Source organism: Lepus europaeus, chromosome 17 (assembly GCF_033115175.1).
Source record: "Lepus europaeus isolate LE1 chromosome 17, mLepTim1.pri, whole genome shotgun sequence".
NCBI lineage: Eukaryota > Metazoa > Chordata > Mammalia > Lagomorpha > Leporidae > Lepus > Lepus europaeus.
In genome coordinates this window covers 61487317-61508129 of record NC_084843.1, presented here as the reverse complement: position 1 = coordinate 61508129, position 20813 = coordinate 61487317, and the positions used below count along the sequence as shown (strand labels likewise).

Genomic DNA, 20813 nt, shown 5'->3' with positions numbered 1-20813 from the left:
GAACAGCCAGGGCTGGGCCAGACTAAAGTCAGAAGCCAGGAGCTTCATTCAGGTCTCCCACATGAATGCAGGGGACCAAGTAGTTGGGTCATATTCTGCTGCTTTCCCAGGTGCATTATGAGAGAGCTGGATCAGAACTGGAGCAGCTGGGACTCAACTAGCATCCACACGGGATGCCAATGCTGCAGTCAGTGGCTTAACCTGCTGTACCACAACACCAGCCCCTTCTCATCATTTTCCTACAAATCTAAACTTCATTTTCAAAGTCCACTTAAAACTATGTAACATAATATGCAGATTGGAATACATCTGCTAAACTATTTTCAGAATGCAATCCAGTGGCACACACACATGCACCCACATACACATACACAGTTTCCATCTATGGGTTTAGATACACAGATACATGAGGGAAGAATTCTATCTATAACAATTCTGGGTTTGCTCCTAGCTATAAAATTACGAACAAGAGTCAGGCTTCCTTTTTTATCTCATCTAATTTAACCTTTCGAGTATATAACTAAAAATCACATAATGATTCACTAAGAAGCAATTTCCCAGTTACCCACAAAAAATAAAAGAATCCAAACTCCAAGTGAGATCAACATTCCAACAATCATATCTTTGTGGTTTAAACCATAAGGCCTTCCTTTTGGTCTGAGAGAGTAAAGGAAAACAGCCTGTGCATTTGGGCTAACAGAGAAAACATGCAGCCCGCTAACAGGTACCGAAACCTAAAGGAAGGAACCGCGAGTGAGGACAAGAGGACGAGCCTCCAGCTTCAGTTCTACCACCCATTTGTCCTGTGATCCTTGAAATCTGCAGTCCTCAATTTCCACGATCTCGAGTCCACATAAAAATTTCAATTAATTAATTAATTTTATTTCAGAAGTAGAGGAACACAGAAGGGGAGAGACAGAAAGCGCACTCCCATTTTCTGGTTTAATCCCCAAATCACTGCAGTGGCTGGGAGTGGGAGAAAGCTAGGAGCTCACAGCTCAATCCAGGCCTCCCACATGGATGGCAGGGACTCAAGTACTTGAGCCATCCTAAGTGCCTCCCAGGGTGCACTTTAACAAAAAGCTAGAATTAGGAGCAATACCAGGACTCAAACCCAAGCATTCCAACATGGGATGTGGATTTCCTAACTTTGGTCTAAATCACCAGGCAAGACACCTGCCCCTCAAATCCATTTTAATTATAATTCTTACATGAATCAGGAGGTTCTTTCAATATCAATTCTGGGCTGTGTAAGATATCACAGTTAAATCTTTTATCCTTATATGTTCTATAAAATTGTTAAAGAATCTGAAACTTATAAATAGAATATAATGAATACACGTATTTATATATACAATATAATGAGTGATAAAGAAATTGGACTGCTATCACAGCTTTTCCACTTAATTAACTTAGTATTTGTTACCATAGACACATAACAAATATTTACAGTAATATGTCAATACGGAAAAGAGAAAGTTGGGAACTCTGTGGACCATCCTCACCTTGTTTTCCACAAATCTAAAACTATTCTAAAACAAAATTATGACACAGGTCTTGGCATTCTCAGTTTTCTCTTTAGAAGCCTATTTGAATCAATTGTGATTTTAGCAAGTTTATATCTAAATACAATTTGGTTTTGTTCTTCTACAGTAGGAGTTGCCAAACTTTTTCTTAAAGGGCCAGATCACAACTATTTTAGACTTCATGGACCAATGGTCTCGGTCACAACTCTGTCATTATAGTGCAAGGGCAGCCAGATGATATGTAAATATCTGGATCTGTGTTTCAATAAAACTTCATTTACAAAAACAAATAGCACTTCAAGTTTACCAATCCCTGTTCTATAGTAACAGGGAGCAGGAAAATCAACCAGCAAGACCAATTTTGTAAAATCTCAGCATGAGTTCACGCTGAAATGAACTGTTTCATTTGCAGGGAGAAAATGCTTATGAATCATGATCTTCACATACCTGTGAATGTTCAAGTTTCCCCTGCGTGAACAGGTCACATCACCAATACCTAAGACAGAGCAGGAAAACACTCTCCCTTACATGGTTGTTATGACATAACAGGGGATGTGTTAATTTACATAGGCAAAATTTACAAGATGACCTGCAAAAGTAAAATACCAGGTTTTAGCAAATTCATTGATAAACACAGAAACCCAAACCTGATTAAAGTCAACCATAACTTCACTAAGATAAATGTCATAGTCACTGGCTTTCTGGGGAGAGCTACTCTGTTCCCACGCAGCCTAGCAAATCCTCGGTCATTCATAACCTATTAAATTTCCAGGAGGCCAGAGTAACTGAGCTAACTGTTCTGATTGTTGTGGGACAGGACAGGAGCTCCTCACCAGTATGAAGTCACCTAATCAGGCCAGCTTCATATGTATCAGTCCTTAGGGTTTCTCCCAGTAAAAGTGTTCCATTCTGCAAGGGTTACTTCAGTACATTCAGCCCCGCGTTAGCTACCAGGTGTTCAACAGCAGGCTGGAGCAAAGAGCTGGCCCACAAAACCAAGCAAGTGCCTTTTTAAAAACTAATCTTAAGAAGTTCCTCTACATGGCTTTGCAAAGTAAGCAAAAACCATGCCAAACAGTAGAAAAGGCACTTACTTGACTCCCACAGGCCAGCTCCACACTCTAGCAGCTAGGTTGTCACTGGCATGGAACATGGAGAGTGAGGTGGAAACGCAATCTTGCCAACCACTGTAGGAATGGTAGTGAAACACCTAAAAGAACAGAAGAAAGTAAAGTCAACGTGGAAGGTAAAGGCCCTCCTGAACCTGCTAACGTGGCTGTCTCAGCACATAATGCAAAAGAAGAAAAGGAAGTCCAAAAAGATATTACTTATGAGAGTGACCCTCAGGAAATGAGGACTCTACGGTAGGAATATGAGCTGTAATCTAGAATAAATCCAGACTATGAGAAATACTGTGTTACATCTTCAGTACCACATGGTAAGCTCAAACCAATGTAAATACCGGGAATCTGAAACAATTCATAAACACATACTCTTAGAAATACTTTCTGATTAAAGAAGGGAAACTTTTTTTTAACTCCATTTCTGTGCTTCCAGAATATCAAAAACTCATAGAAACCTAATAAACAATGAAGAAATAATTTTTTTTTCAGTTAGAAGAGATTCTGACAACAGAAAGTTTAGGCTACACAGGTTCATTCAGGAACTTTTACTAGTTTCAAAAACAAGTTTACAAAACTTAGAAATCATAGTGCACTAAAGGAATGAAAACAAACAATTCATTTGCCTAGCCACACAGCTTTTCAGCACCGGGATTCTGCTTCAGAGTAAGACATGTTGCTTCTCGGCCTTTTGGCTAAGATCAAGTGCAGAATGATAAAACACAGGAACAGGCATTTGGCCCAACGGTTAAGTCACCACTTGGGACGCTCACACCCAGTATCAGAGTGCCTGGGTTCAAGTCCTGGCTCTGCTTCCAATTCTAGCTTCTTGCTAATGCACACCTTGGACTCAAGGAGACTGTGTTACTGTCACCCACATGGAAAACCTGGTTTTAGCCTGTCCCAGTCCTGCTGTTGCCAGCATTTGGAGAATGAACCAGTGGATGAAAGATTTCCCACTGCCTCTGTCTCTTTGCCTTTTAAGTAAAATTAAGTAATTCTTTTGGAAAATAAGATATTATCTCAAAACAAAAACAACAATAGAAGAAACACTTCACATACTACTACCTCCCCTTCCCAAAAACAAGTGCACTAGTCCTGAGTAAAAAAAAAAAATTGTGCAGTTAGTAAGAAAAACAGCAATTATGAAAAAATAAAGCATTCTCAATTAGCAATACCCTCCTCCCTCCTTCCATCTAATCATTCCAACCATTAAAAAATGTTTTCCTTTACTGGAGGTACATTCAGCACCTTTCCTGCAGAACCGGGTAACAAGTAAACAGGCAGCTGAGTTTAATCATCTTTAAGGCTCCGGAATCTATCCAAAAAGCAAAGAGATAATTTTTTATCCTAATTTTTAGCCAAAAGACTATTCCTGTATAACCCCTAATTCTAATATCCTTAAAATTGGCCATCCTTTTTAACAATCTGGTGGTTCAAACTGCCCAGATCCCAATTAATTTAATTAGAACAGGAGATCCACTGCTAATAGCATATTTGGCCAGACTACATCTTCAGTGCCTAACCAACATTTTCATCTTAATTTTGGCTAATGTTTGCTTGCCTTAGCTACAGTCCCTGGAAAGCATCCCATTTATTAGTGTTTCCCTTGCTGTCTCAGCACTTCTGGTTAATGCACTACAGCAAATCATTTGGAGGTACAACCTGAATGAAGCTCTGCACTGTGCATTCCACAAAAATGCTCACACCATTACCAACAATGCTACAAATGAAAGACAACAGCATCAAACTGAGAAGATAAAAAGAGCATAAGATTGCTTTTATAAGAACAGTGACTATCAAACATACACACTAATACATACAGAAGACTTATTAGTAAAACAAACTTTGGGGCCAGGGTTGTGGTGTAGCAGGTTAAGCCACCACTTGGGCCTCCTGCATCCCATATCAGCATGCTGGTTTGAGTCTCGGCTGCTCCACTTTCTATCCAGCTTCCTGTGAATCCACCTGGGAAGGCAATGGATAGTAGCCCAAGTACTTGGGCCCTATCATTTCTATAGGAGACCCAAATGGAGTTCCAGGCTCTTGGCTTCAGCCTAGCTCTCCTATTGCAGTGACCCAAAGGATGGAAGCTCCCCCCTCCTCCCCTAAGTCATTCTGATCTTAAAAAAAAAAGACAAATATTTCTTGGAAACCACCTGTCTCAAAAAGAAGTCTCTCCCCTCATTCCTTAGCCTTCCTTTTTTCAGCTTGCCTCATAAAACCATGACAATTCTAGGACAGCCTTTTTTTTTTTTTTTTTTAACCATAAAAGGCACATATCCTCTTAAAAATAAAGCAGACCATCTCCACATTATGGATAATTTCAAACAGGGAAAAGAAACAATGAATTCATGCCAAGAAATTTCCATCCAAGACTTGTCTGCACTTGAAAAATCTGAGGATTTTAGTCAATTAAGCTTTGGCTGTAGCAGCTCCCTCCCTCACGAGCTTCCCGCATCACAGCTGTGCTTTTCACAAGACATGTTCATCTGTGTAAGGACACACTGGGCTTCTCCGCCTTCTCTCAGGGAAGAACAAAGGGTTTTCCCAGGAATGTTATACACCAGGACACTGCAAACCAAAAAAGGAAACTGGCTTTTTTGAAAGTCAAAACAACATTCCTACTCTAACTTTAAATATGACATAATAGATTCCTCCTTCCATCCCCCAAATACTCTGCTCTAAAGGCCAACAGTCAATGGGAGAATGATTAAATATATGAATAGAGATAAAAAATGACAAAAAGCAGTTTAAAAATGAATAAGCAAGAACCACTAAATACTAACAACTACTTTTTTAAAAAGTACTAACCAAAAAGAACAAATGGCAGAAGGATACATACAGAGGATTACCTTCTAAGTGTTTCCAAACACGCTTACAATACTCTCTAAGGTTTGTGGATAGACACTTATCTACTAAAAGGATAAACACAGGCATGGTACAGTAAACATTATATTTGAAACCATGGTACTCTGGGAGAAAGGACAAGAAATAAGACTGAGGAAAGGTATTTGAGGGCAGCAACTATAGTGTTCAATTTCTCAAGCTAAAAGACATCAAATCAGTTATTCTTGTTTTTATAGACATGATACCCTCCGTAATTTGCAAAGCCTTTTCCCCTTATATAGTTGATTCCACACAACGTAAAGCCCTTACGAAGGGTCCACCCCCACCCCACGCACACCCGGAAAGAAATCCCGAGGAAGCTACTGTGACTGCAAGCTGAGTCTGTCTGTCTCTTCCACTAGTGCTGTGACTTTCTGATGCTGGCTATGATGTGACCTTCGAATCCATAACCCAAGGCTTCAGCTTTATCTCTACTTTTAATTTTACCAAGAACACACATTTTGGGGTAAGAAATCTATTATAGTTCCCTTTCATTCTCCCCCTTTTCACTGCTAAAAGCACTGCTATTAAAAAGAAACTCATTATATATTTAACACTCACCCAACTTTGTGGCACTTGGCCATGCTAAGAACGTGAATTCAGTCTGAACCAAAGACCAGTGCAGAGCAAGACATTAAAATTAAAGAAAGCACTGTCTAACATTCAGCTCTCCTTTAAATTAAGGGGTATTCCAACGTTCTATAATATGTTATACCAAAAATCTCAGCTATGCTTGGACAACACTTAAACATTTAAGTAGGAGCTAAAAAAATTTTTGAATGTTCAAAAGATTTCATTTTCTTTGGTGTTAAAACAAGAACAAAATAAAACACAACCCAAGCATTAACATGTTTGTATATATGCAGACATCGACATAAAGTATACCCTTTGCTTCTCCACCCCTACCTCCTCAAAAAACGACTGAAACCACCACTACCAGTTCGTGATCAGAAAACTCATTTTCCCTATCTATTTGCAGCTTCTAGCACCAGCACTCAAAGATCAGGGAAAGAGAGGCAAGAAAAACTGACAGATAAGCTAGACATGGGGTCGGTGTCATGGCATAGTGGGTAAAATTGCCATCTGTGGTGCTAGAATCCCATGAGTGCCGGTTCCGGTCTCAGCTGCTCCCTTCCAATCCAGCTCCTTGCTAATCGCCTGGGAAAGCAGTGGAAGATGGCCCAAGTGCTGGGACCCCTGCACCCATGTGGGAGGCCCAGAAGAAGCTCCTGGTTCCTGGCTTCAGATCAGCCCAGCTCCAGCCGTTGCAGCCATTTGGGAAGCTATCAGCAAACAGAAGATCTCTGTCTTCCGTCTTGTTACTCCATTCTTCAAATAACTAAATAAATCTTCAAAAAAACAAACAAAAAACAAAAAGGTGCGGAGGGGAGGGGGGACTATGTTGTGGCTAAGTAGGTTAAAGTCTCTGCATTGGTTCATGTTCTGGCTGCTTCTCTCCCTATCCAGCTCTCTGCTATGGCCTAGGAAAGCAGTGGAAGTGCTTGGGCCCCTACACCCATATGAGAGACCCAGAAGAAGCTCCTGGCTCCTAGCTTCGGATCAACCCAGCTCCAGCCCTTGCAGCAATTTGGGGAGTGAACCAGTGAATGGAAGACCTCTCTCTGTGTCTCTTCCTCTGTTTGTAACTCTACCTCTCAAAGAATTAAAATCTTAAAAAAAAAAAAAAAAAAGACATGAGCTGATATTTTTGTGTTGTAAAAAAAAAATGTAATGCCATCATAAGCAAATCAAACACCTCCAATCTCATTAGGTTTTTACTACTTCTTCCACTACACTCAGTCTATCTTTAAATTCTTCTTTAAAGTATTGCGACATCTGTATTCTGTTTTAAAATGAAAAATGGGTTTTTATCACACTTGGCCACTTGCCACAGCGCTGCTTCATGGCAGCGAGAACAACTCTGGCAGTTCAAGATACAAGATACAGTGGGAACAGAATGGAAATACAGAAGATTAGTTCCAAAATAAACACCTCCAAAAATCTGTCGTCTTTGGAAATATATTTATTGAAGGAATCGCAAATCGGCAGCACCTCTTTCAAACAGTTCCTCTCTCTATTCCGCAGTGTTCAGCACTGCCCACCCCCGACCAACACATGCCAAGAAGATGTCACTGTACCAGCTTCTTAAATTACTTAAAACAGTTCTATAATCACTTTCCATCACTATCCTTACCTAGTATTTTATATAGTCCTGCTTGTTTCATGCCCATCTATGAATTGTTGTAAGATTATTAACTGCTAAATGAATCAAAAAGAAATCATTCCTTCTTGACATTCCTGATTTCCATTACTATAGTTTGAGTTCAGAGGACATGATGGTCTACAGCTGTGTGACCCACAGGCGTGGAGGACTCAGATGGTCTCCAGCGCTGTTTAACTCACAAACTCTCACCCATCCTACACTGACTGGTTCTATGTTCTTGACCCTGTACTAGGCTCAGTTCACAGAGCCGGAGTATTCTATGCAGGCTACCGGTAGACTATTAACAGCAATTAATCACTTGTTTTTCTTTTAAAGATTTATTTATTTATTTAAGAGGCAGAGCTATAGTCAGAGAGGGAGAGGCATAAAGAAACAGAGATCTTCCATCCAGTGGTTCACTCCCCTAACGCACACAACGAACAACAGGCGTGGGCCAGGCTGAACCCAGGAGCCAGGAGCTTCATCTGAGTCTCCCACTTTGGTGGCAGGGGCCCAAGGACTTGGGCCATCCTCCGCTGCTTTCCCAGGCCGTTAGCAGGGAGCTGGATCAGAAGTGGGAGCAGCCAGGGCTCGGGCTCGAATCAGTGCCCATATAGCATGCAGGTGCTGCAGGCCGTGACTTAATGTATTGCACCACGGTGTTGGCCCCAGTTAATCACTTGTTAATGTTTTCCCACTGAGGATTCCTATTGTGACTACCAAGGAAAAGAGAAACATGTTCTGTTTCAGCATGGCAAGAACTAGTAAATTACTAGTCTGGTCCCATCTTACTTCAATACTCCAATCTGAACTGCTTTCTTCCCTCTCCCAGCTCTCCAACTCTCTGGAGTCCCCACCATATCATATCTCTTTCTCCATTCCTGAAGCAGTCTGCATTGGAGAAAAGAAGACAAAGGAGAATGATGGCACTAAAGGCAAAATGAGCTGTTTCAAGGGACTATAAGATGACTTGCCTATCAAAAATGTCAGAAGTAATCTGAAAACTGCTCAGAAGAAACTGGAAGAATATTTACCTTCATTTCAATTTCTTGACCCTTTTAAGAATGAGCAAATATGAGATACCTGAGTTTATGATTTTATATAAACCACTCAATGAAACAACTACAAATTACTCATGAAGTGTTACATAAAAATGAAACATGTCATAGTTTAGAAAGCACTTTGGCAGCAGGCACTGCAGCACACCAAGTTAAGCTACCACTTGGAATGCCCTCATCCCATATCATAGGGCCTGGTTTGAGTCCCAGCTACTTCATGCCTCCAATCCAGCTCCCTTTAGTGCATCTGGGAGGCACTGGATGATGGCCACAGTGCTTGTGTACCTGCCACACACATGAGAGACCCATATGGAGTTCCTTGCTCCTGGCTTTGGCCTGGCCCGTTCCTGGCTATTGTAGGCAACTGGGGAGTAAACAAGTGGATGAAAGATCTCTCTCCATTACTCTTCCTTTCAAATAAATAAATCAATCTTAAAAAAAAAAAAAAAAACATAAGTTCACCTGATCAAACAACCTTATTTAAGTGACAAAAATACTAAGGGCAAAGAGGTTAAGTGACTTGCCCAAGCTGAAACAGCAAGTTACTGGAAGAGACAGGAAGCAGAATCATTACATGGCACCCAATCCTCAATGACTTACTTTCCATAAGATTTCAAAAGGTTCACAAACAATACTGTAAACACAACCTCTTCTGATAGCACAGATATTGCACAGTCTCTAAGAAACTGCCACAGTTATCCAAGGCAAGCAAATGGCCCAGAGATTAAGCAGCTGCTTGGGATGCCTGCATCTCATATAAGAGTGCCTGGTTAAAGTCCTGACTCCTCTGCTTCTAATCCAGCTTCCTATTTGTGCATACCCTGAGAGGTAACAGATGGTTCAACAAATGGAGCACTGTCAGCTGGGGTACCCACTTGCATTCACTGCTTCTGGCTTTAGCCTGGCCCAGCCCTGGTTATTGTGGGCATTTGGGGAGTGAAACATCTGTTTGTCTCTGTCTTTCCCTCTCTCTCTTTCTCTCCCCCTTTCAAATAAAATGTACATAAAATTGTTTTCAAAGCTTTACTTTTTTAAAAGGCAGAGTTACAGAAAGAGAGGAAGACATAAAGAGATAAAGGTCTTCCATGTGCTGATTCACTCTTCAAATGGCCCTAATGGCCAGGTCTGGGTCAGCCCAAAGAAAGGAACAAGAGCTTCATCTGGGTCCCCTACTCACAAGGCAAGAAGGTCCCAGACACCTGTGCCATCTTCTGCTGCTTTCTCAGACGCATTAGCAAAGAAATGGATCAGAAGAGGAGCAGCCAGGACACGAACTGGCACCCATCTAGAAAGCCAGCATCACAGGTGGCAGTTTAACCCGTTATGCCACAATACCGGTCCCCATAAAAATTTTTAATAAATAAATGGTCATTGTTACCACAGAAACAGATACCTACTATTATACTGTAATACCTAGAAAACCAAAGAATGTATGCTTTCTAAATAAAGCAATCCCAGGGCTGGCACTATAGCATAGTGGGTAAAGCCACCACCTGCAGTGCCGGCAACCCACATGAGCACCGGTTTGAGTCCTGGCTGCTCCACTTCTGATCCAGCTCTCTGCTAAGGCCTGGGAAAGCAGTGGAAGATGTCCCAGGTCCTTGGGCCCCTGTACCCACATGGGAGACTGAGAGGAAGCTCCTGGCTCCTGGCTTCAGATTGGCTCAACTCTGACTATTGTGTTCATTTGGGGAGTGAACTAGCAGTTGGAAGACCTCTCTCTGTGTGTCTCTACCTCTCTCTGTAACTCTCTCAAATGAAATAAATTTTTAAAAAAGATAAAATTATGAGAAAAGAAAACAAACATATATTTAACATGACTATAAGAAGAAACATTTCAAAGAAAGTCAAGAAATAAAGTCTCAGTGCCTGGATAATAAAGTCAGACCTTGAACTCACTTAGCTTCCAACCTGGTGCTAGCTAAGTGATAATCCACATCCAATTTACAAGTCCCATCAATTTAACTCCTAAATCTCTCTCCTATGCTGTTCCCTGTCCCCAGTGCTACTGAACTCCTGCCTAATCCACTGGACTCCACCTTTCTGATCCACCATCTGCAGCCAGTCTTCCACTGCTGCCAACATGACCTACCTAAAAGTACCACACCTGATCGTGTGATTTTCCTACTCAAAATTCACTAGAGGCTCACCTATTGACAAGAAATATTTTTTGCAAACTGCGGTTTAAGTTGTAAACTCAATTTAGGGAGGCCTCAAACAGTATTTCTTGTCCCAAAGCAGAACAGAAGCTAGCATGCCTCACAAAAAGCAAGAGTTCCATAGATGTTTTCTGAATGGTTCCAGGTTATTCACTTTGCTAGGTCTTCATTTTTCCAACTGTACAATGGGAGAAGTATTTTGACTGAAGGATTGCTTTGGAGTTAAATACACAATGTTATCAAAGTGTCTGGTATAGAAACATAAATATTTATATATATATAATTATTGAGTATAGAAATACTCAATAATTAGCAGGTCTACTGGGACTTTTCAGAGTTCCAAACTAAATTTTTAAGATCTGCTGGAGTCAAATACCTTAGGGCCCTACCAACTGACACCTGGAAACTGGGAGGAGATTTAAGAAATGAAGTCAGTGGGGTGAATGATAAGAGCTCTTGGAAGAAAACTGCAGTAGATGCTTGAGAATACAAGAAGGAGCAGACAATGAAAAGGAAGGAAGACCCATAATGACACTCAGTATGGTGCACTGTTAATTCTTCCAAGACCCAGGCTTAAATCCAAAGCATCTGTCTTGTTCATCTTTTCGTCCCTGGCACTGAAACAGTTTCTGACACTGAAGAAGTGAACCTATCTCAGCCGGCACCGCAGCTCACTAGGCTAATCCATGTGGCGCCAGTATCCCAGGTTCTAGTCCCGGTTGGGGCACCGGGTTCTGTCCCAGTTGTTCCTCTTCCAGTCCAGCTCTCTGCTGTGGCCCGGGAAGGCAGTGGAGGATGGCCCAAGTGCTTGGGCCCTGCACCCGCATGGGAGACCAGGAGGAAGCACCTAGCTCCTGGCTTCGGATCAGCATAGTGCATCGGCCGTAGCGGCCATTTGGGGGGTGAACCAATAGAAGGAAGACCTTTTTCTCTGTCTCTCTTTCTCACGGTCTAACTCTGCCTGTCAAAAAAAAAAAAAAAAAAGTGAACCTATCTCATCCTCAATTTCCCCACCCAGAAAACCAGGATAATTAATACTCCCACAGGTTCACGGTGAGAACTGAATGAAGTTGACAATGCCCTTGGACCCTTGATGTTTTCTTCTTTATCTACTCCTCTAGCTATAGTAGTCCAAGCTAGCCTCCTTGCTTTCCTATTATGTGACAAGTTATCATTCTTATCAATGGCCTCTGAACTAAAATATAAGGTAGACATTAACACCCTTAAACACCCTGTAACAACTCTTAGTGTATACAGGAAGCACAAAGTAGGCCTGTTTTAGAAGGCAAAAATGCACACAGGATCTTGTCACCTAGAATGCCATGCAATTCAGAACTTTTCTAACCATCTTCCAGAGAGCCTCAAACACCGATACCGGATTCCTCAGCAATTTTCTCCTGGTTACTCTAAGTACTCCTCAAATAAAATAAATAAATAAATAGCAAAATATAAATGTAAAACTGAAAGCTTAGCTAGCAAAGTATAAAAGTAAATAGCTTCCCTCTAGGTTAATAAACACAATCAAGGGCCAGTGTGGTAGCATGGAAGGATAAGCTACTGCCTGCAACACCAGAATCGCGTATGAGCTCCAGATGGAGTTCTGGCTGCTCCACTTCCAATCCAGCTCCCTGCTAATGCACCTGGGAAAGCAGCAGAAAATGGCCTCTCTGTCATTTTGCCTTTCAAATAAATAAATAAACCTTCAAAGCACTAAATACAATTAACATCATTAAAGAACCTTTGGGAAAGATCATTATTTTTAAGAGAAATGAGGCAGGCATTTGGCAGAGGGGTTAAGATGTCACTTGAGACGCCCACATACTCTACCGAGTGCCTGAATTTGGGTTCTGGTTCATTCTCCGTTCCAGCTTCCTTCTGACATGCACTGTGGGAGGCAACAGGTGATGGCTCAAGTGGTTGGGTCTCTGCCACTCACATGGGAGACCCAGACTGCGTTCCGAGCTCCTGGCTTTGGCATGCCCTGGCCCTGGCTGTTGTAGAAATTTGGGGAACAAACCAGAGGACAATAAATTTGTCTCTTCACTTTTCAAACATATAAATAAATAAAAAGTTTAAAAGTGATTAGGATCAAATTCTCATAGTAAGTACCCAAACTCAAACTGTCTTGAATATTTACTCTGATTTAATCAAGCTTGATGACACCTGTTAAGACTTGTCCTCTACAGGCTGAACTCTCACTGCACTTTGGTAAATGCCTGCAGTGAGACAGCCTATGAAACAATGAAATGTCAAGCAAATTAACTGTAATAAGTTTAGTGAATTACTGGCCCATAAACTGTGTATATGACAGATATATAACTTGGTAAATTGTATCACCAGCTGGGTCTAATACCCTTCTAAAACTAAACTTCTTTTAATGCAGTTCTGAAATAATTAGGGGATATGAGATGGCATTTTTTATGTTTCTATTTTTTATCAAATTTTTAAAATTTATTCATTTTATTTATTTGAATGAGAGAGAGCGAGAGAGAGAGGTGTCCCATCTGCTGGGTCACTCCCCAGATGCCCGCTATAGCCAGGGCTAAACCAGGCTGAAAGTAGGAGCCCAGAATTCAACTTGGGTCTTCCACATGGGTGGCAAGGGCCCAGGGGCTTCAACCATTACCTGCTGCTTCTCAAGGTGTATATTAGCAGGAAATGGAAGCAGAGGAGCCAAGACTCAAACCAGGCACTCTGACATGGGATGCAGGCATCTTAACTACTGTGCCGATCACCCACCACCTCCCATTCACTTTGTAAAATCAGCCTTAAAATTTTTCAAATGAAACACAAAACTGTAAAATTTAGCAGGAAATGAACAGAGTAGGACAATCAGAAGATTACCAATGCTATCTTTGGTTGTATATTATACTTTCCATTTTTTAAGATTTATTTATTTATTTATTTGAAATAAATACCCATAATCAGCTCTGTATTAACTTGATGAGTACTAAGAACAAAGTTAATTCATGGCTCTTTCACTGCTATTTCCCCATATAAGGTCTATTTTAGCACTAAATTCTAGGATTTTTAAAGTTATACATCTCCCAGAATAACATCTTAGTTTTCCTAGTAACATGATATTCTAATAATCCAATGTGTCCAATGAGCCACAGTAACAGCAATAATCAGTCAAATAGAGAATAAAGGACTAGAAGGCAGAGACCCTACACCAAGCATCTACCTGAGATATTTAAAAGGTAATTTTGATCTTTTTTTTAAAGATTTTATTTATTTATTTGAGAGGTAGAGTTATAGACAGTGAGGGAAAGACAGAAAGAAAGGTCTTCCTTCCGCTGGTTCACTCCCCAAATGGCCGCAACAGCCAGAGCTGTGCAGATCTGAAGCCAGGAGCCAGTGCTTCTTCCTGATCTCCCACATGGGTGCAAGGGCTCGAGCATTAGGGCCATCTTCTACTGCTTTCCCAGGCCATAGCAGAGAGCTGGATCGAAAGTGGAGCAGCCAGGACTTGAACCGGCGCCCATATGGGATGCCGGCGCCTCAGGCCAGGGCTTTAACCCACTGTGCCACAGCACTGGCCCCTGTGTTGTGTTTTCTATTTAGATTTCCTCCTGGAGTAAACAGTTCCATAAAGCATGAACTAGAATCCCTCGGGACTTAGAAAGGCTCGAGTAATCAGAATTTGTTGAATAAACCCAAGTTCATTCATGAAAACATTTTTATGGGTTTCAAAATAATCAAGACATTAAAATAAATAAAAAGATAGTTGCTTTCTTTAAAAAAAAAAAAAAAGTTTGTTCTAAGCATTCAAGCATGAGGTAACTATCATATATTTTCCGAGTAGGAGAAGAAACCCAATGACCACTGCAGAGCTAATCCAGCATAAAGAAGTATAAATGTTGGGCGTGGCATTGTGGCAGAGCAGATAAAGCCACTGCCTGTGACATCGGCATCCCATATGGGCGCTGATTCCTGTCCTGCTTCTCCGCTTCCCATCCTGCTCCCTGCTAAAGGCTTGGGAAAAGCAGCAGGAGATGGCCCAAGTTCTTGGGTCCCTGCCGCCCACATGGGAGACCCAGATGATGCTCCTGGCTCCTTCCAGGCCTTCTGGCCTGGCTCAGCCCTGGTCATCGCAGGCATCCATAGAGTAATCAGCGAATAGAAGATCGATCTCTCTCTCTCCCTGTATGTGTGTGTATGTGTCTGACACACAAGATTATCCTCTGTAACTCTTTCAAATAAATAAATAAATCTTAAAAAAATTAAAAGTATAATATACAACCAAAGATAGCACTGGTAATACCAAGCTTAAAAGAATTACCCAAACATGGCTACCCAAGCAACAGACTAGGAAACAAGTTATAGAGCCGCAGGGCGTAATGTACACATCTTTGCCATATCTCCCCAGTAAAATAAGGCAACCATAAATTAAACATTCAAAGAACAAATAAGTCAATGCCAATCTCTGTCCTGAAGATAGTAACCTTATCAAAATTCAAAGAGGACAAAATTTAAACAAAACAGAAAGGGATTAAGAGCCAGGAATCAGGGCCGGTGCTGTGGCACAGCAGGTAAAGCTGACATGTGCAGCATATATGGGCGCCAGTTCGAGACCCAGCTGCTCCATTTCTGATCTCACTCTCTGCTGTGGCTTAGAAAAGCAGTAGAAGATGGCCCAAGTCTTTGGGCCCCTGCACCCGTATGGAAGACCCAGAGGAAGCGCCTGGTTCCTGGCTTTCGATCGGCGCAGCACCGGCCATAGCAGCCATTTGGGGAGTGAAGCAACTGTCCAACTCTATCTGTCAAATAAAAAAAAAAAGTAGAGCCCTCTCTCTCTCTCTGCTCTCTCTGTGTTAACTCTGACTTTCAAGTAAAATAAATAAATCTTTTTTTTTTTTTTGAAAGGCAGAGTTAGACAGTGAGAGAGAGAGTTGGTTCATCTCCCAATGGCCTCTGCGGCCAGAGCACTGCGGCCGGCACACTGATCCAAAGCCAGGAGCCAGGTGCTTCTCCTGGTCTCCCATGTGGGTGCAGGGCCCAAGCACTTGGGCCATCCTCCACTGCACTCCCAGGCCACAGCAGAGAGCTGGACTGGAAGAGGAGCAACCGGGACAGAATCCGGAGCCCTGACAGGGACTAGAACCCGGGGTGCTGGCGCTTCAGGCGGAGGATTAGCCTATTGAGCCGCGGCACAGGCCAAAACAAATAAATCTTAAAAAAAAAAAAAAAGACAGGAATCACATATTAAGATTCAAACCAGGACTTTTTGAATCTACCTCCATTTAAAGGAACTTTAATATGTCATTATTAACCGCAAGTTTAACCTGACAAGACACTTGCCTCGGTTTCCACTGGCTCTGTCCCCTCATCTGTGAAGTGAGGACGTACACTGACAAGGAACTATAGGTCCCAGTCGCTAACCTGAAGTGAACCTTAGAGGTTAGAGGAGTGATTGGGGTGATTAGGGTGAAATTCAGCTCCCAAAAACTGCAGAACCATTTGGTGTGGACGTATGGGACATGTGGGGACAGTGCAGAGGCTGGCTTGACCACAGTGAAGGATCTGTGCTGGGCTGGACCTGGCAAGGGAAGACTGGACCAGAACACAAGGAACTCAGTTAAAGAATCAGGACCTATCGCTGAGCCAGGCAATGTAACTTCTGTTAAAACTTTGAGGGCAAGCTGAAACAGCATCACTGCCAAGGAATGTGCTGTGTAGAGAGGGACAGCGCAAACCCTAACGGCACAGTGACAGACTTAAGAAAGACACTTAGTAATTCAGCATAGCCGCTGAGCACCAGGAAATGCCAGCAGTCATACTGTCATAATCAGAGACGCGCCAGCTTCAGTTAGCAACGGAATTACACAGCTGACAATGAAAGGCAGCTCCCCTTCGGAGTGTCATCCTCAAAAATCGTAGCCACTCTCACAAACCACACGGAAAAGCATGCAACAACATTTACATCAGTCTCCACTAAGTCACAGGCTGGAGAGCCCTAACAGCAGCTCCTCACACTGGAAGGGAACTATTACACTACATGATACCGAAAACATTACATTCCTGCACCTTTACTGCTATTTACTAGCTGAACGACATTTTAATGGAAGGGGATGGGGTGGGGAGGCGAGTTCCATTTTTAACTCCACAATTGCATTTACCAGTTTGCTGAAGTGCTGGACTGCTTTGGAATCATTCTCCAAACTTAGAAAGATGGATTTCAAAAAAACATGCCTCTAGAGCAAAAAAATTAAGCTAAGCAGTACTGCAATTATTTATATCGCCCTGGCTCTAATTTGCCATACCTACTACAGCAGAACAAAAGTGGCACAAGCTGGACGTGTGATCCAGTCCAATGCAGACTGCCATCTGCTGCACACACACAGGATGTCTACCGTGCAAGATTCTCCCTCGGTGTCTCTCAGGGAACCTTTATAAGAGCAGCTATTCCTTCTGGCAAGTTGTTTGTACCCCTTGTTCACCTAACATACCCCCATGTTCACCTAACATACGTACTTCAAATCAATATCTACTTACAAGAGAATTCCCATTCATGGGGTTCAGAAACACGAATACTTTTTGCACAGAAAATAGTCAAATCTCTAAGGGGAGAAATACAGAAGAACTCATGCACTTTACAATAAAAAGAACACAGTAAGGGGGTTAATAATATCTATGGTGAATTAAAGTTTGAAAACAGTTACATATTATCTCTGTCATCTTGGCCAGTTCCCTCTCCTCTCTGGGCCTCCATTGCAGTCACAAAATATCAAGAGTAAACAAATCTATAAGTGAAAATGTTTCAAACGGAATGTCTTGTGAGCAACCATAGGACATCAGATGGAGACGGACAGCTGTATACATGATGGCTTCAGAGCAATCGAAGAAAAATTAGAAATGTTTCTGTATTTTAAATAACCAGGTTCAACTTTTTTCAAAATTTCACAATTCCAAGTTCATTTACAAGTCACCATTCCCATGACAACACTTCATTTTAATTGTGCTTTCAGTTACAAATTCACATCACTTTTACCCACCCCAGAATAGCACAGAACACTTCCATGGAGTACCTCTCCACAAGCAAGGCACTCACAGTCAGAAGATTCGCAGAGTGGAAAACACACAGAAGCACAAATGTTTAAATGCTACATCAATACCACACCCAGAGAGCCTCAAATGCAAACTGTGCAAAGTCAGAAGATCTCTTATCAAAAACAGAAATAAAGATAACTTGGGAAATCTATGTACAGCTGGGGGGAGGGAGGTGTGCTTTCAGATTTGGGGGTGGCCTTAATTTTGAAGAGAATACAACACCTAACTGGAGACTACAAAACATGCAAATCTACACTGAACTGTGGAGCAGCTCAGCTCACCCAAAAGCTCCGGTAAAACAATATGCCAGTAGGCCAAATATGAAAAAGTACAATTTCCTTACAAGAATGAGGACAGGGCCCACCACCCCTACTCAAAATGACAGCACTGCCCTGCACTCCCAGAGCACCTGCTCTTGTCACAGCTCCCGCAGACATCTGATTTGATGCTGTCAAGGGTCTCAGGGGCTCCTCTTTGAAAACCTCCAGTTCAGTTTCCCCTCAGGAGCTATGTGTGTGATTGCAACAAGACAGGTGATGTGCTGTTGAGGGCTGGAGGTGCTAGTTCGCCCCATCAGGCTGTCTGCGGTGATCCTCTTACTACCACACTATACAACTTAGCCCTAGGAAATAAAACCTGCACTCTTTCTGAGTTGGCCAGGGACCAACACATATGGGTCCAGAAAGTCCAAAGGAAGGAACCTGCTGACTTGTTAGGTCGACAACTCCATGCCAAGTTAAGCCTTGCAATTTAAAAAAAAAAAAAAAAGGAACTATCTCTCTCCCTCTCTCTCTCTCTCTCTCTCTCTCTCTCTCTCTCTCTCACTCACACACACACCCAAAGCTGTTCAAACAGAAACTCCCTTTCATTGCCACCCAAGGAACCCGAGCAATAACTGGTTAATACAACCACCAAATCTCTGCCTCCGGGAACAACTGGTCGCGTTCGCTGCTCCCCTGGCCGCTCCCACCCTGCGATCGCCAGGCACGCGCGGGCGAGCGTCCCAGCCAGCGCTCGGAATGGGCCACCGAGGACCTCCGAGGGCCCGGAGCCTGCCTCGTGAGGCAATGCAGCACCGGCTCGCGAAGCCGCTTTCCCATGGCCGCACACGCACATGTCACACCGGAGGATAAAGTTTGATTTTCCTGCTTGCCCGTTCCCGCAGGGCCGACAGAGGACGAGGGAGCGGCCCCGCTGGGGTCCTGGGCGGCTCTCCGGGGACACGTCCCAGCAGCATGGCACTGCCACTCGCCTGACACAGACACAAGGCGGCCGCGGCAACTCAGGACACCCCGACGCCCCCGGAGGAGGAGGGAGAGCGACAACTTGCACGGGGCTCCGTCCGGCAGCACTGGGGCAGTGCTGTCAGGAGAGGAGGAGGGAGGGACCGCGAGCGGAGGCGAGTCGGGGAGATGTTCAAGTCCAGTCCCTTCCCCGCCCTGGTGTCCCCGGTCCTGCGGGAACATCCCCGCCGTCGCCCCTCCTCCTCCTCCTCCTCCTCCTCTTGGCTTCCACCCGCCCGCCCTCCCTTCCTGGTCGCCGCCGCAGGCGCCTGAAGGGCACAGCGGCTGCTCCGGTGCCCGGCAACCCGGGAGCGGCCGGGAGTTGAGGTAACTCGCCCGCTGCCCGGGCGGCCTGCCGGCCGGCGGCTCCCACACGCCAGCGCCGCCCCGCCCTCCCCGGAGCCGCCGGGCGCGCTCGCTCACCGTCCGGTGGTGCTGCTGCTGCCGGTGGCGGCTGACGCTCAGCCCGGGGAAGCAGCCGGCAGTCAGCGCCCCGCAGCCGCCGGCGCCCCCGCCGCCGCCGCCGCCCCGGGAGGAGAGCAGCAGCAGGAGCGATCTACCTGCGGCGGCCGCCATCTCTCAACTGGAAACGGCGCCGACCCAGGCAGCGCAGCGGACGGGCGGGGCGGAGCGAAGACCTGCCACTCACCGACACCGGGCCAACTGCCACCCCTGAATGAGTTGATGAGGCGGGGCTTCCTGCCAGGCCCAATCGACGGGCGGGAGAATCACACTTGAGGCTGCCTGTCACTTCCAGAGTTACCTATTGTGGGACACAGTCAATTACGGGCAAATTCTAGGGAACTGGTAATGGGCACCCGAGCCCCCACAGTAGCAGCAGTGGGGACGGCATGTTCGATTAGACTCATTCTCACCAAAGATAGAACTATGATCAGGGGGGTAAGTAGATATTTGAGCAAAGCTTTGTTCTAAGTTGTTTTGAGTGTTCTAAGTTAGCAAAATAGGCACCAAATTAACTACCATTAACTAATACGCTGTAACTCCCGGCAATACGGCCAGAACCCTCATTCCTGACTGATAGTATTTGGATATGTTGAAAGTAACCCTACTTCGTGGGCAGATCTGATGACTGCAGGGTAGGATGGTGACAATAGCAGAGTCCCAGAATGAATGCATGCCATCAGGGTGAATTCACAGACTTGTGTATCTCTCAAGTTCGTGTTTACAGCACCTCTGTGCTGAAAGCCTCAAACTCTTCAGAAGCAGCACTCTCTATGTCCTTACCATATGTGGCCCTGTGTGCATGTATTGAACTACAGAAGCAGAACCTACCAATAACGTAGTAAGTCATTAAAGATTATTCTAATGTCACTTTATCATTTTGCTAAAATAACCATTAGAATACAATTTGGGGAAATATTTTCCCTTGAAAAATAATTCTACAGGTTCATAATGAGGGCTCATTAAAATTCTGTGTAAGAAAGGAGCTTTGGGGTCTCTGAATTTCTGTAGGAGAGGAGTTCCTTACTCTGTTATGAGCTGGTTAATTTCCATACCTCATTT

At 43.6% G+C, this 20813-nt stretch overlaps 1 protein-coding gene across 1 annotated transcript in view; it reads right to left on the bottom strand.

The window, feature by feature from the left end:
• MCU (mitochondrial calcium uniporter) overlaps window positions 1-19865 on the bottom strand; it is a 211110-nt gene extending 191245 nt beyond the window's left edge. Inside the window, exon 1 of the mRNA XM_062214756.1 lies at window positions 19713-19865. Within this exon, the coding sequence (XP_062070740.1) occupies window positions 19713-19865 (153 nt within the window). The remainder of the gene's footprint in view (window positions 1-19712) is intronic.
• Between the last annotated feature and the right edge of the window lie 948 nt (window positions 19866-20813).